The sequence below is a fragment of the Columba livia genome, unplaced genomic scaffold, assembly GCF_036013475.1.
Source record: "Columba livia isolate bColLiv1 breed racing homer unplaced genomic scaffold, bColLiv1.pat.W.v2 Scaffold_206, whole genome shotgun sequence".
Taxonomy (NCBI): domain Eukaryota; kingdom Metazoa; phylum Chordata; class Aves; order Columbiformes; family Columbidae; genus Columba; species Columba livia.
In genome coordinates, this window is record NW_027043202.1 from 29,264 (window position 1) to 43,801 (window position 14,538).

At 52.2% G+C, this 14,538-nt stretch overlaps 2 protein-coding genes across 2 annotated transcripts in view; one reads left to right on the forward strand and one right to left on the reverse strand.

Annotated features, from left to right (window-relative positions):
• Positions 1 to 301: 301 nt before the first annotated feature.
• LOC135577980 (olfactory receptor 14J1-like) overlaps positions 302 to 14,538 on the reverse strand; it is a 36,755-nt gene continuing 22,518 nt past the window's right edge. The window contains exon 2 of the mRNA XM_065048135.1: positions 302 to 509. Coding sequence (XP_064904207.1) covers positions 302 to 509 — 208 coding nt within the window. The remainder of the gene's footprint in view (positions 510 to 14,538) is intronic.
• LOC135577981 (olfactory receptor 14A16-like) lies at positions 11,589 to 12,548 on the forward strand. The gene has a single exon (XM_065048136.1). The coding sequence runs from the start codon at positions 11,589 to 11,591 to the stop codon at positions 12,546 to 12,548; it is 960 nt and encodes a 319-aa protein (XP_064904208.1).

The window sequence follows — 14,538 nt, forward strand, 5'->3', positions numbered from 1 at the left end:
TGCTGTTGGTGTGGTGGCCCTGAAGGTGCTGTTGCCTATTGGAGCTGGTCTGTGTCAGATTGTCTGTGTCCATCTTTGTTTCCCTGCAGATACCTGGTTTAGTGTGACAAAGAGGATTTTTCTCTGGCTGTTTTTGAGGTGAAACTCCTGGGCTTGTTGTTGATATCAGCTTTAAAACAACAGCCAAATCTAGAGGAAATGCAAGGGAGAGAGATCATTTTATTACAGAGAGGCAATGAAAGGAAATAAAGAGGATAAAACAATAAATAGAGTACAGGTCTGCACTGGGATACAGTATAAGTCATTTCTGTAGAGTCATTGAAAGTTTATCAGCATCAACAAACACCCATGAAATCCCTTTCCTAATGGACTCCTTGAGCTCCTGGTTCCTCATGCTGTAGATGAGGGGGTTCACTGCTGGAGGCACCACCGAGTACAGAACAGACACCACCAGATCCAGGGATGGGGAAGAAATGGAGGGGGGCTTCAGGTAGGCAAATGAACCAGTGCTGACAAACAGGGAGACCACGGCCAGGTGAGGGAGGCAGGTGGAAAAGGCTTTGTGCCGTCCCTGCTCAGAGGGGATCCTCAGCATGGCCCTCGAGATCTGCACATAGGACACCACAATGAATACAGAACAGCCAAAACTGATTAACAGACTAAACACGATAAGCCCAAGTTCCCTGAGGTAGGAGTGTGAGCAGGAGAGCTTGAGGATCTGGGGGATTTCACAGAAGAACTGGCCCAGGGGCCAGTTTTCACTGCACAGGGGCAGATTTCACTGCACAGGGGCAGTGAAAATGTATTGGCCGTGTGCAGCAGAGCATTGAGAAACCCAGTGGCCCAGGCAGCTGCTGCCATGTGGACACAAGCTCTGCTGCCCAGGAGGGTCCCGTAGTGCAGGGGTTTGCAGATGGCAGCGTAGCAGTCATAGGACATGATGGTGAGAAGGAAACACACTGCACCAAGCAAGAAAAATACAAAGAAGACCTGGGCAGCACATCCTGCATAGGAAATGACCCTGGAATCCCACAGAGAGTTGGCCATGGACTTTTGGAGAATGGTGGAGATGGAGCCCAGGTCGAGGAGGGCGAGGTTGAGCAGGAAGAAGTACATGGGGGTGTGGAGGTGCTGGTCCCAGGCTATGGTGGTGATGATGAGGCCGTTGCCCAGGAGGGCAGCCAGGTAGATGCCCAGGAAGAGCCAGAAGTGCAAGAGCTGCAGCTCCCGTGTGTCTGTGAACGGCAGGAGGAGGAACTGGGTGATGGAGCTGCTGTTGGACATTGACTGCCTGTGGGCATGAGGACCTGTGCAAGGAGGAAAAGGCAGTGTCAGGTTAGGGGAGACTTCTCTGAGGAAAATAAACATGCTGTTTCTGATGGAAAACGCCCTCCCTGATGGAGGGATGTTTCTGCTCATTCTCTCTTTCTACCAGCTGAGAAAAAACAGTTTATCACAGTTTAAAATGCAGCTTGGGCATCTGGTTTCCATGAACACAGCTCTGGGGCAAAACCCCCTGAGTTGGTGTCAGAACAAAAACTGGCCCACACTCCCACCCCAACCCCAGAGAGCAAGAGCACCAGGGACAGGTGGAGAAACAGGGAAGGACACTGCAGTGCTACCAGAAAATAAAGCAAGGACAGAAAGGAAGACAGGCATGCTGTGGAACCTTCTACTGACCCAGCTGTGCTGCTGCCACTCACATAGTGACACTGGAGAGCAAGTACTTTTAGCACCTTATTTGTGTACCCCGTTCCAGGAACCCTTCACCTGGAGGTCCGGCTGCTGAGGTGGAGACTCGTGACCTGGACCCCATGGCTTTGGGGCAGAGGGTCTGCTGGGGAGGAGAGGAGACCAGGGGTTGCACTGGGAAATGTGTCTGCACTGCAGGGCATGGCAGGGGGTTTCCAAAATCCTGTCCCTGGCATATCTGGTAGGAGCTCCTTCTCCCTGCCCATGTCTGTGCTGCCTGCAGCTGTGTGTCTGTCCCTGGTCTGCTCCCTGTCAGTGTCACAGACCCCGTCCCACCCGCTGTGTGCTCAGCTCTGTCCTGCTCACACCTCCTGGCACTGCCCAGGGGCAGCTCTGTGTGTGCAGGGGCTCAGGAGCAGCTCAGACCAGTCCTAACAAGAACTGGGGTCTCAGTGTCTTCTCCAAAGAGAGAAATAAATCCCCATCTCCCACTGCACACCCAGCCGACCAAGAGTGGAAAACTGAAAGCACAGACTCCTTCCCTTCCACATGTTCCTGTGTTGAACTTGTTGTTCAGAAGGCCCCTCTGCCATGTCTGTGAGGGGATCTGGAGCTCTGAGCAGCCCTGACCCACACAGCCCCCTTCAACCCCACAAGCTCCCTGCCTGCCCTGCCGGGGGTCGCTCCTTCCACCCACAGCTGCTGCCATGGGATCTCCCGGGCAGGTCTGAGCGCTGACCCTGGCAGGCGGCAGAGTCCCTGCCCGGCACAGCCCTGGGGTGCAGGGACCCTGCTCTGCAGGACAGCCCTGGGCACCCCTGGGTGCTCCCCCGGCTTCACAGCTGTTCAACATGGCCTGACAAGAGCCCCGTCCTTACAGACCCCACAAGCTGTGCCTGTGCCAGTTTCAGGAGTTGCCTCCAGGAGCTACAGCTGCACTGCCCTGCACCCAGAGACTTACCATGGCAAGGGCTGCAAAGGTTTCTCCTCCAGTGAGCTCTCAGTCATCCTCCCAGTCCTGACCACCTTTAATCTCTCTCTGCCTTGCTCGTCTCCTGAGATCCCCAGGCAGAGCCCTCAGCCCTGCTGCGTGTGCAGAGGAGCTGCTCCTGGGCAGAGCTGTCTCTCTGCAGCGCTGCCGCTGCCATGAGCTCCCTGTGTCCCAGGAGCCCAGCCCAGCTCAGCAGCACAGGAGCAGCACAAGGCACTTTAATGACCCCTCTGGTGGGTTTGGTGCTGAGTCCATGGACCTCAGACCCTGAGGGGAAGGTGATGAAACTTCTCAGAAAGTCAAACTCAGATGCAAACTCCAAAGTTCCCTGTAATATTAATGGGCCCCACTGAGGGACACAAATGAAGAACTGACCCCAGAGTTTGGTTAGAGCAGAAAACTGGAGGCAGTGATGACAGGTCAGAAAAGCAAAGTAAAGGTCTCTCTGATGCTGCGTAACCCTGGATGTGTTTCATTAACCAAAGGACTAAGCCCTGACCCCCAACCCTGGGGAGTCAGATCCTGTCCCTCCCATGTTGCCCAGGGCCCTTCCTGGGACAGTGTGATGTGGGGCTGTGGAAGGCCAAGGGCAGGACTATGGTCCCACACCTCCCAGGTTCCTGGCTGGGGACAAGGAGGGTTTGGATCTCATTGACAACATCTTCCTGACACGGGTGACTGAGGAGTCAGTGGGGTGAGGTGCCCTGTGGGACTTCACACTTACAAACCAGAAAGAGTTGGTCAGGATGGAACAGTCAGGGATGGGAAAGTGGAGCTGAGGCTCCTGGGAGATGAGAACAAGGCCAAGAGCAGGATTTCAGGAGAGCAAGCTTTGGCCTGCTGAGGGACCTGCTTGGGTCCTATGGGATATGACCTTGGTGTCTGCAGAGCTTTTCTCTCCCATCTCCTCCCTCCTCTCTCCCACCTGCTGTTGTGCAGTGTTTTTTACCCTTACTCAAATACAATATCCCAGAAGTGCTGCCAACATCACTGAGTGTCTCAGATTTGGAAAGAAGTGGGTCCCTCTTGGAGCAGCTGGAATCGGCTCTGTCTGACATTGGTCAAACTCCTGTTGTCTTCCCTGAGAGGTGACAGCTGTAGCACACCCACACCTACCCCCAGTTCCAAGAGTTTGTCATGTAAACCCAATAGAGAGTGACAATGTGTTGGGTGTTGCAAACTACATGATCATGTAGAAGAAATGGAAAAGATCTTCTGTCAGCAACTCAAGGAGGAAGTCACCAGTCAATGAGCAGGTTCCTATGGGGAACTGTAATTGCTCTGACATTAACTGGCCTGGCAAAGTGGCAAGTGCCATCAGTCCAAAGGATCTTGGGCCAACTGCTTAACGTGTCTGCATTGTGGGCCAATGAGAGTGATGCTCAACTGAATCTGGAACTGGGAAACAAGGAATAGCTGGTGAGGGATGTGAACATCAGTGTCCACCTTGGCTGTTGTGACCAGGACACAGAGGGGTCCCAGGCACCAGAGGGGAGGGAGGAAGGCCAGCAGCAGAGCACAGGCTGGTGGGCTCCAGAGGAAAAGACTTTGACATACTGGGGGTGCTGATTCAGGTGGTGCCATGGGAAGCAGCTCAGAAAGGTGAAGGAGCTCAGGAAATCTGATCAGCCTTTCAGGACAGGTTGCTCCAAGCACAAGAATGATCATTCTGAGAACCAGCAAAATGAAGCATTTATCTCGTGAGGGTGTTTGTCTGAACTGATGGAGCTGCAGGGCACAAAGGCAGCACACAGGAGGTGGAAGCAGGGGAAGCTGCAAAGGAGGAATTTAGAAACCTTGTCCATGGATGTGGGGATGATGCCAAAGCTGCCCTGGACTTGGTACCTGCAGGGGAGGCTAAGGGCAGCAAGATGGGCTGACACAGCTTCCTTAGAGAAAAAGACCAGGGTAACATAGACCTGGTGCAGAACTTCGTAAGAGTAGAATCAGACAGGACTGAGGTTCTTCATGGCTTCTTTGCCTCCATCTTCACCAGCAAGGTCTCCTGGGCCTTTGTTCCTGAAGGCAGGAGTCTGGAGAACACCCAGCAGTGGATGGGGCTCAAGTCAGGGGTGACGTGAGCAAACTCAGACACCGTTGCAGAACAGGAGATGGGTCACTTGACCAGCCCCCTGAACACAAGTATCACTGTGCTGTGGCACCTGAGATTGCCAGGAACACCCACCTCTTGGTCCAGAGGAGTGTGACTCCTCTTGAGGTGTTCTGAACTATCTTCTCATTCAAGTGGTGATTTAGGCACCCACTTTTCTGGCATATTCAGTCTTTATCAGGAGACGCTCCATACCGATATGAACTGGAGTCTGCTGATACCACCTGTTCTGGAAAGGGAGGGAAGGGCGAGCAGGGAAGGGAATAGAAGAAATTTGGCTTTATTGCTATTTATTATGCAAATGCTCTCTGTTTCGCTATTCCTGAAATCTCCCTAATCATCCACACCAGACTTGAAGCCTTTAGGATAATGATGCACAGAGCCTTGGCTTGTAAGAGCATTTTAGATGTTAGTGAGCCCTCTGCTGCCATGATCCTGAACTGCAGCTACAGAAAGAATGAACAAACCTCTAATGAAGTGAAAGGCAGAAGCAAACCCCAAGTTTCTGAGGGTGTTTGGACCCCATGAAGGGCCATCACTGACACAGCTGTGAAGGAAACAACCAGTGCAGGTCCCTGTCCCTGGAGGCTGCTGAAGGAAAGACTTGGAGACACTGGTTCCAGGTGGTGAGGGCCATGTGGAGGTGGCTCTGATGCCATGTCAGCCCCTGATGCTTGTTCATCACCAGAATGGCTGAGCCCTGACCCCTGGGACCTGGTAGATCTTTCTCCAATGTTTTTCAAGGCTTTTCCTGTGGTCAGTGTGAGTGTTTTGTGTTTTGGGGGTGGGTTTTATGTCAAGTGCTGTTGCTTTAACTGCAAGGTTCTGGTTTTCTGTGGAGTTGGAAATGCCTGTGAGCTCCTCACAACTCATCCAGCTTCTTTCATACACCTGGCAATGGTTACCAGTCACCTAAATGTCCCAGTCCCACACTTGCTTGAATCCCCTATTTGGATCCATAGCCATCACTCCAGGAGGTTCATGGTTCCACCAGACTCATGGACAATTCCTGAGGACCATCCAAGTGTGGGCAGTGTAAGAGAGGAGCAGAGCAGGGTCAGCTCATGGGCCATGACTGAGCACAGCCACCCCAGCAGCAGCCGTTCCCCATCTCCCAGGCACAGCCATGCCCACAGCATGCAAATGGCACTGCCATACATGATTAGCCCAAGAGAGGCCTTTCTTCCTTCCATATTCCCAGGAAGATCTTCCTCCTGTTCCTCCTCCACCTGCAGACATCAACTGCTTTCCATTTGTGGGCTCAGACACGGCTGGAAGGGTTCACTGAAGCCATCAGCCATCTCATTGCTTCTCCCTGACATGCCCTGACCCTCTCCCACACCTACAATGGCCAATCACGGCTGCTCAGGCCTCCCGCTCTTCAGAAGAGTCCTCGAGCTTCTTGGTTCTTCCTGGTGCTTATTATGAACTTCCTCGCTCTCTCCAGAGTTCACGGTGAGCTTCCTTGTCCATAACAGCCCCTTTATGACCATGTCTCACTAAATGGTTGTGTTTTTATGATCATTTGTGCAGAAAGGGCAGTCACAGGACAGCACCCAATATGTCAAACTGATGCCCAGTGAAATGCCGTAAAGCCCTGTTGAGTTCCCCCTGTGTCTGTGTCTCTCCTGGAAGGAGTCTGTCCCGAGAAGGGGATCCAGCTCCTGCCACTCTCTGCAGAGGCACATGAGCAGTGTCCATCACCTGGGGACACAAAGGGTGACGTTTGCCAGACCACCGGTCATCTGAACCACTTAGATGTGTGCTTGTGGATGAGGTATGGAGCCTTATAGTGCAAATACCTATTTAATTGTCATTGCCAGAGGGGCTACCAGAGATGCAGTGTACTATTTTACAAATCTGTAAATATAAGCATATACGACTGACATTCCTAGACAAATTACACAAACACCTGAAGGATTATTCATGCCTTTTAACATGATTATCCTCAGAAGGCCACCAGCTTTGCGTCTCAGGAAATGGGATCCAGAGTCCAAGGGCAGGATGGTTTGGGCTCTGTGCTGGGATCTGGAAACTGAAACGTGGTCCCATCTCCCAGCCCCCTGCCCTCCTCAGTGAGGGTGTGAGACATTCTGCCAGCGAGGGCTGAACTCACAGCCATGACCAGTATCTTATGTCCAACTGCAGCCAATGGTGTCCTGCCAGCTCAGGATTGGAGCTTCCATTGCTGGAGGTGGTTAAAAGATGTGGAGTTGTGGCGCTTTGGGATATGGTTTAGTGATGGACTGGGCAGTGTTTGATTTACGGTTGGACTCCACGTTCTTAAGGGTCTTTTCCAGCCTAAATGATTCTCTGATTCTATGATTTGGGTTGAAACCATTTCAGTTCCATCACCTCCAGCTTCCCTCAGAGGCTGCTGTTGTGTGGCACAACTGTCCTTGCTCTCCAGGCAGGTTGGGCACTGGGTTGGTGTCTGCATTGGCAGTTTTCCCCTTCCTGGGGTAAAAGGCTGTTGAGCAGAGACAGTTGTAGAGATTTGGGTCACAGGGGTTTGCAGCAATCCTGTCAAACTCTGAGCAGGATGAGCTTTGGAGCCCAGGAACAATGGAGATGCTCTGAAGGATGTTTGTGAACAGTGGTGCTGGCACTAGTAACAGTAACAGGGAACTCCTTATTCTCACTGATGATCATGATGACCTAAATCTCTTTAATTTCAGTCCTAACAGTCATTCTTGCTTTTCTAAGCATCTACTACACCTCAGCAGTTGTGTCTTGAAAGAATTTCTTAGAACAATGCTTTTTCTCTCACTTAATTTTTGTTATAGTCATTTAAAGAGTACACCTCTTGGACAGAATTACCCCCAAATTGTGCTTCTTTCATTATTTTTCTACCTTTTAATTATTTCTTACGTGGAGTGATAGAGGTTGCATAGGAGAACAGTTTCTTTTTGAGACAAAGAAGGCCAATGAACAGATCCCAGGTCAGTGCAAAGGCCCAAAGGAAGCCAGAATCTTTATGTGTGTGCACTGACACACACTGTCACCTGCATTTCCAGTCTCTGCAGTCCCAACCGTGCAGCAGAGTCTGGAGTTCTGAGCTCCCTTCATCTGCCCTGTGTGACACGTGTAAAATGGAACCACCCCAGTCCAATGGCTGGTTTTGATTCTCTTCACAGCCTGAAGCACCACATGGGTCAGGAGACAAGCCAGGATACCCAACCGGGACTCACATGCTCTGCTCTTACAGTTCAGGTGTTCCCGGGAATCTCAGCTGACATGTCACGCTGATATCTGGGTTCAAGGAGCTGGTCAAGTGTCTCATCTCCATTTCTGTAACGGTGGCTTTGCTGCCTGGCTGATGTGCAGACAATGTACATGGATGCTGACACCTCTTGAACAAGCTGCTATGAAAGGATTAGCAAGATGGGCTGTTCATTCGTAAAGGGTATAAGGACAGCGAAAAATAAGACACTGGGTGGGGACATATGAAAAGGGATTCACAAGATGTGGTCAGGGCCATTTGGCGGCCCTTGTAAAGCAGCTCTGGACCCTCTGTGAATTATTCCTGTGGTCAGGGAGAACCTGAGAGCTTTCTCTAAATTGAAAACATAAAGGAGAAGGAAGGACAGTGCCATTCAGGCTCCAAGGGAGCTCAGGACATGTCTTGACCAACCTCCTGCTCACAGCAGGGTCAGACCAGATTACTCAGGGCTTTATCCAAACAGATCTTGGTCACTTTCTGGGACAGAGTGGGTGCGCACTCCTGGGAAACAGCTTCCAGTGCTGGACTGTCCTCAGGACTGGAAAGTTTCTCCCTTTCTACAGCACCTTTCCAAGCCCAACCATCCAGATTGTTTTTACCCATCTACTCACACACTGACACAGAATATTGTGGGGGATGATGCTGAATGCCTTGCTGACTTCCAGTTAAAAGACCACCACTGGTAACAGACCATCAATGTTCTCCCCACTTCCACAACCCTGTCCTTTCCTCACAGAAAGCAAAGAGGATGGACAGGCACAACCCGCCCTGGGTAAACCCCGTCACCTTCTCTTCCAGACACCCAGAAATGGGGTCCCAGTGGACATGCTCTGGGGCACAGCCCTTAGTTTCCCTGCTCACCCATTGGCCATTTTGAAAAGTGCACACACTGTGTGAGAGCTGCCAGTGGTCAGGGAGTCCCCCCAGTCTCCATGAGCTTTCACAGATGGTGGAGAGTGGCCTCACTGTGACATCGTCCTGCTGTCCCAGCTCCTGGGATGCTGCCCCTGCTGTCCCATAGACTGGAGAGGATTGTGTTAGTTCCAGTGACCCCTGACTTGATCCCCATGCACTGCTGGTTGTTCTGCCTCCAGCCACAGAGATCTCAGAGACCTTGCTGGTGAAGAGGGAGAACAAGAGGACACAGGGATTCTCACCTCTTATTATATTCATTAGTGTCCACACAGTGTCTTTGTTTCTCCTTTAACTGTTCCTGCAGTAGTAACATCTCATTATGGGGCCCTTGAATTGCCTTACAGGTCTAGACTGAGTTCTGATCTGGACTGTTGCTGTGCTTGGAGGCTGCTGTCCTGGCAGACCAGATGAACTCACTCCTGCCACCCTGCCTGGCAGTTCATTCCATCCGTGTCACAGCTCTGTCTGCAGCACTGACAGCTCCAGCTCCCCCACTCAGGTCCCTGGCTGAGGACATTGCCTCACATCTGGGCTGAGCCACCCCAGCTGTGGCACCAGCCCAGCTCTGACCTGCCACAGGAAACCTGGTACCAAGTGTCCAAGAGCCCATGTGTGCAAAGGCTTTGAATCAGAGCACACACATGACATGGCCAAAGACTGATGAATGTCTCTCTAGACATAGGAGTGTAAAACAAGAATAAAATGCCTGAACTCATTCAGCTGAAGATATTCCTCCCCTAGCTTGGAGGAATTAGATCCTTTGCTGTAATCTTCCTGGTGTCCTGTCTAATGATGGGACAAGAAAAGTTGATTCTCATATTAATTCATTGTTTAATACGAAGAACACAATGATGTGTCTCTCCAGAGGAGAGAGAATCAACATCACTGATTACTTCAGGTTGTTTCAAAGGATGTGCCCCTGGAGCCCCAGGGACACCTGGAGGAGCCCAGAGGGGTCAGAGAAAGGGACATCAAGGGCTGCTCCTGTGCTGCTGAGCTGGGCTGGGCTCCTGGGACACAGGGAGCTCATGGCAGCGGCAGCGCTGCAGAGAGACAGCTCTGCCCAGGAGCAGCTCCTCTGCACACGCAGCAGGGCTGAGGGCTCTGCCTGCAGCACCGAGGGCACAGGAGCCAGGCAGAGAGAGGTTAAAGGCAATGTAGGGGGTTGGTTGCTGAGGGCTCATTGAGTGACAAATCTTCACAGTTCTAACACGGTAAGTCTCTGGCTGTAGGACAATGCAGCTGCATTTCCTGGAGGGATCTCCTAAAGATGATACATCCCACAATTTACAGGATCTGTCAGGTCTCTCTCACAGTATTTCTCATGCAGAGGACAAGAACATGGTCCAGACCAGCGCTTCCCTGCTACACTGTCAGAGGGACAGGGCATGATGGCAGCTTCTGCTGAGGGTGATTGCAGGGGGAGCACCCAGGGGTGCCCAGGGCTGTCCTGCAGAGCAGGGTCCCTGCACCCCAGGGCTGTGCCGGGCAGGGACTCTGCCGCCTGCCAGGGTCAGCGCTCAGCCTGCCCGGGAGATCCCATGGCAGCAGCTGTGGGTGGAAGGAGCGACCCCCGGCAGGGCAGGCAGGGAGCTTGTGGGGTTGAAGGGGGCTGTGTGGGTCAGGGCTGCTCAGAGCTCCAGATCCCCCCACAGACATGGCAGAGGGTCCTTCTGAACAACAACATCGAGACAGGAACAGCTGCAAGGGAAGGAGTCTGTTCTTTCAGTTTTCCACTCTTGCTCGTCTGGGTGTGCAGTGGGAGATGGGGATTTATTTCTCTCTTTGGAGAAGACACTGAGACCCCAGTTTTCGTTAGGACTGGTCTGAGCTGCTCCTGAGCCCCTGCACACACAGAGCTGCCCCTGGGCAGTGCCAGGAGGTGTGAGCAGGACAGAGCTGAGCACACAGCGGGTGGGACGGGGTCTGTGACACTGACAGGGAGCAGACCAGGGACAGACACACAGCTGCAGGCAGCACAGACATGGGCAGGGAGAAGGAGCTCCTACCAGATATGCCAGGGATGGGATTTAGGAACCCCCCTGCAATCCCCTGCAGTGCAGACACATTTCCCAGTGCAACCCCTGGTCTCCTCTCCTCCCCAGCAGACCCTCTGCCCCAAAGCCATGGGGTCCAGGTCACGAGTCTCCACCTCAGCAGCTGGACCTCCAGGTGAAGGGTTCCTGGAACGGGGTACACAAATAAGGTGCTAAAAGTACTTGCTCTACAGTGTCATCATTTGAGTGGCAGCAGCACAGCTGGGTCAGGAGAAGGTTCCACAGCATGCCCGTCTGCCTTTCTGTCCTTGCTTTATTTCTCGGGAACACTGCAGTGTTCTTCCCTGTTTCTCCACCTGTCGCTGGTGCTCTTGCTCTCTGGGGTTGGGGTGGGAGTGTCGGTCAGTTTTTGTTCTGACACCAGTTCAGTGGATCTTGCCTCACAGGTTTGTTCATGGAAACCAGATGCCCAAGCTGCATTTTAAACTGGGATGAACAATTTCTCTCAGTTAGTAGAAAGAGAGAATGAGCTGAAACATCCCTCCATCAAGGAGGGGGTTTTCCATGAGAAACAGCATGTTTATTTTTCTCAGAGAAGTCTTCCACAACATGTCACTGTCTTTTCCTCCTTGCACAGGTCCTCATGCCCACAGGCAGCCAATGTCCAACAGCAGCTCCATCACCCAGTTCCTCCTCCTGCCATTCACAGACACACGGGAGCTGCAGCTCTTGCACTTCTGGCTCTTCCTGGGCATCTACCTGGCTGCCCTCCTGGGCAACGGCCTCATCATCACCACCATAGCCTGGGACCAGCACCTCCACACCCCCATGTACTTCTTCCTGCTCAACCTCGCCCTCCTCGACCTGGGCTGCATCTCCACCATTCTCCCCAAGTCCATGTCAAATTCCCTCTGGGACACCAGGGCCATTTCCTATTCAGGTTGTGCTGCGCAGGTCTTTCTGTTTTTGTTTTTCATTTCAGCAGAGTTTTATATCCTCACCGTCATGTCGTACGACCGCTACGTTGCCATCTGCAAACCCCTGCACTACGGGACCCTCCTGGGCAGCAGAGCTTGTGTCCACATGGCAGCAGCTGCCTGGGCCACTGGGTTTCTCACTGCTCTGCTGCACACGGCCAATACATTTTCACTGCCCCTGTGCAAGGGCAATGCTCTGGGCCAGTTCTTCTGTGAAATCCCCCAAATCCTCAAGCTCTCCTGCTCACACTCCTACCTCAGGGAACCTGGGCTTATCGTGTTTAGTCTGTTAATCAGTTTTGGCTGTTTTGTGTTCATTGTGGTGTCCTATGTGCAGATCTTGAGGGCCGTGCTGAGGATCCCCTCTGAGCAGGGACGGCACAAAGCCTTTTCCACCTGCCTCCCTCACCTGGCCGTGGTCTCCCTGTTCCTCAGCACTGGTTCATTTGCCTACCTGAAGCCCCCGTCCATCTCCTCCCCATGGCTGGATCTGGTGGTGTCTGTTTTTTACTCAGTGGTGCCACCAGCAGTGAACCCCCTCATCTACAGCATGAGGAACCAGGAGCTCAAGGAGTCCATTAGGAAAGGGATTTCATGGGTGTTTGTTGATGCTGATAAACTTGCAATGACTCTACAGAAATGACTTATACTGTATCCCAGTGCAGACCTGTACTCTATTTATTGTTTTATCCTCTTTATTTCCTTTCATTGCCTCTCTGTAATAAAATGATCTCTCTCCCTTGCATTTCCTCTAGATTTGGCTGTTGTTTTAAAGCTGATATCAACAACAAGCCCAGGAGTTTCACCTCAGAAACAGCCAGAGAAAAATCCTCTTTGTCACACTAAACCAGGTATCTGCAGGGAAACAAAGATGGACACAGACAATCTGACACAGACCAGCTCCAACAGGCAACAGCACCTTCGGGGCCGCCACACCAACAGCAGCACTTTCATAACCACGAGCAACAGTACTGAGCATGTCCAGTTCTCCCTGATCTGGTGTGAAGGTTGCACGAGTGGTCTTTACATCCCACGTAGAACTTACCCACAGTCTCACACACGCTCCTGTGGTCCCTCCAGTGTGGACCTGGGGTTTGGGTCAGCCCAGACTCAGAGATATTACCCATTTAGCCATCTTAACCCTGGGTTTCTCCAGATCCTGGGGCCCTCCTCCTTCTTGCTAGCCTCTTAGAACTGACCAAGAAGATGTGTGCATACCATCACCCCCAAACACACACACTCTAGTGAGCCCACTCACACAGCAAAGAGCCAGGAGCAGTTTAATTAGTTCTGTAGTTTAACCCTGACAGGCAGCTCAGCACCACACGGTCAGTCACTTACTGCCCCACAGCAGGATGGTGCAGTGGATCGGAAACACAAAAGAAAACTCATGGGTTGAGATAAAGACAGTTTAATAGGTAAAGCAAAATCTATGCATGTAGTCAGCGAAAACTAAGGAATTAATTCACTGCATCATTGCCAGGAGGGTGTTCAACTGTCTTCAGAAAAGACGGGCTCCATCATACGTGACTGTTACTTGGGAAGACAAACGCCATCTCTCCGAATGTCCTCCCCTCCCTTCCTCTCCCAGATTTTATTGTTGACCATGGTATCATATGTTGTGAAACATTCCTTTGGTCAGTTTGGTTCAGCTGTTCCAGCCATGTCCCCTCCCGATTTCTTGTGCATCCCCGGCCCCCATGGTGGTGGGTTTGGTGTGAGAAGCAGAAAAACCCTTGATACTGTGCAAGCACTGCTCAGCAATGACTGAAACATGGGGTGGGATCAACACTGTTTCCATCACAAATGTGAAATGGACTCATACAAGTTGCTGTGAAGATAAGTAACTCTATCCCAGCTGAAACCAGTCTAGTAAGCAGTACAGACCATGGTGATCAGGCAGGGGGCTCGGCCAGAGCAGTGCTGAGCAGCCACCTCCCCATGGGCAGCTGGTCCCTTGAATCCTTCTCCCCCTTCCACAGGCTGCTTCTTCCACGATCCAGCTTTCTCTGCCCCAGTCTCTTCCCCAGTTCATAACCATCATCAGTTAGTTTTTCCCCAGTTGGCTCAGGTTATTTCCACCTCTACTCAAATTTGATAGTTTGGATGCCATTGCCTTGTTCCTCTGGGACTTCAGCGGCATCACTGGTGGCTCCTCCAGGCACTGATGGCCTTGCAAGACTTGACTGCCCAGACTGTGGGAAGTGCTCCCGTCTGTGCCGTTTGGCCAGCCTGGTCACATCCACAGCCACCTGTGAGGCCCAGCTGGGACACACGGAGCTGCCCACACTGCTGGTCCCTCCTCACATCCCTCAGCTTCTCACGCAGGTCCCACAGTTTCCCATGGCATGTACAGGTGGTTTGACCCAGGGCAGGGCCTCACCAGGGGCACGGTCATTTGTCTGCAGCCTTCCCATCTGGTGTCCTTGATGACCTCATCATACCTGCCTAACTCTGGCCAATCACATTGCTGTCATGAGGTAACCTCACAAGTGATAATCCGGCCATGTTGGCTTTGCCTACATGTACCCCCAGGTAACCGCAATAGAAGTGGCATCACAACCCACCTCCAGCCGTGTCATCTTCCCCTTCTCCTGCATCTCCCGTCTCCCAGGCTCTCAGCACTGCTGGGT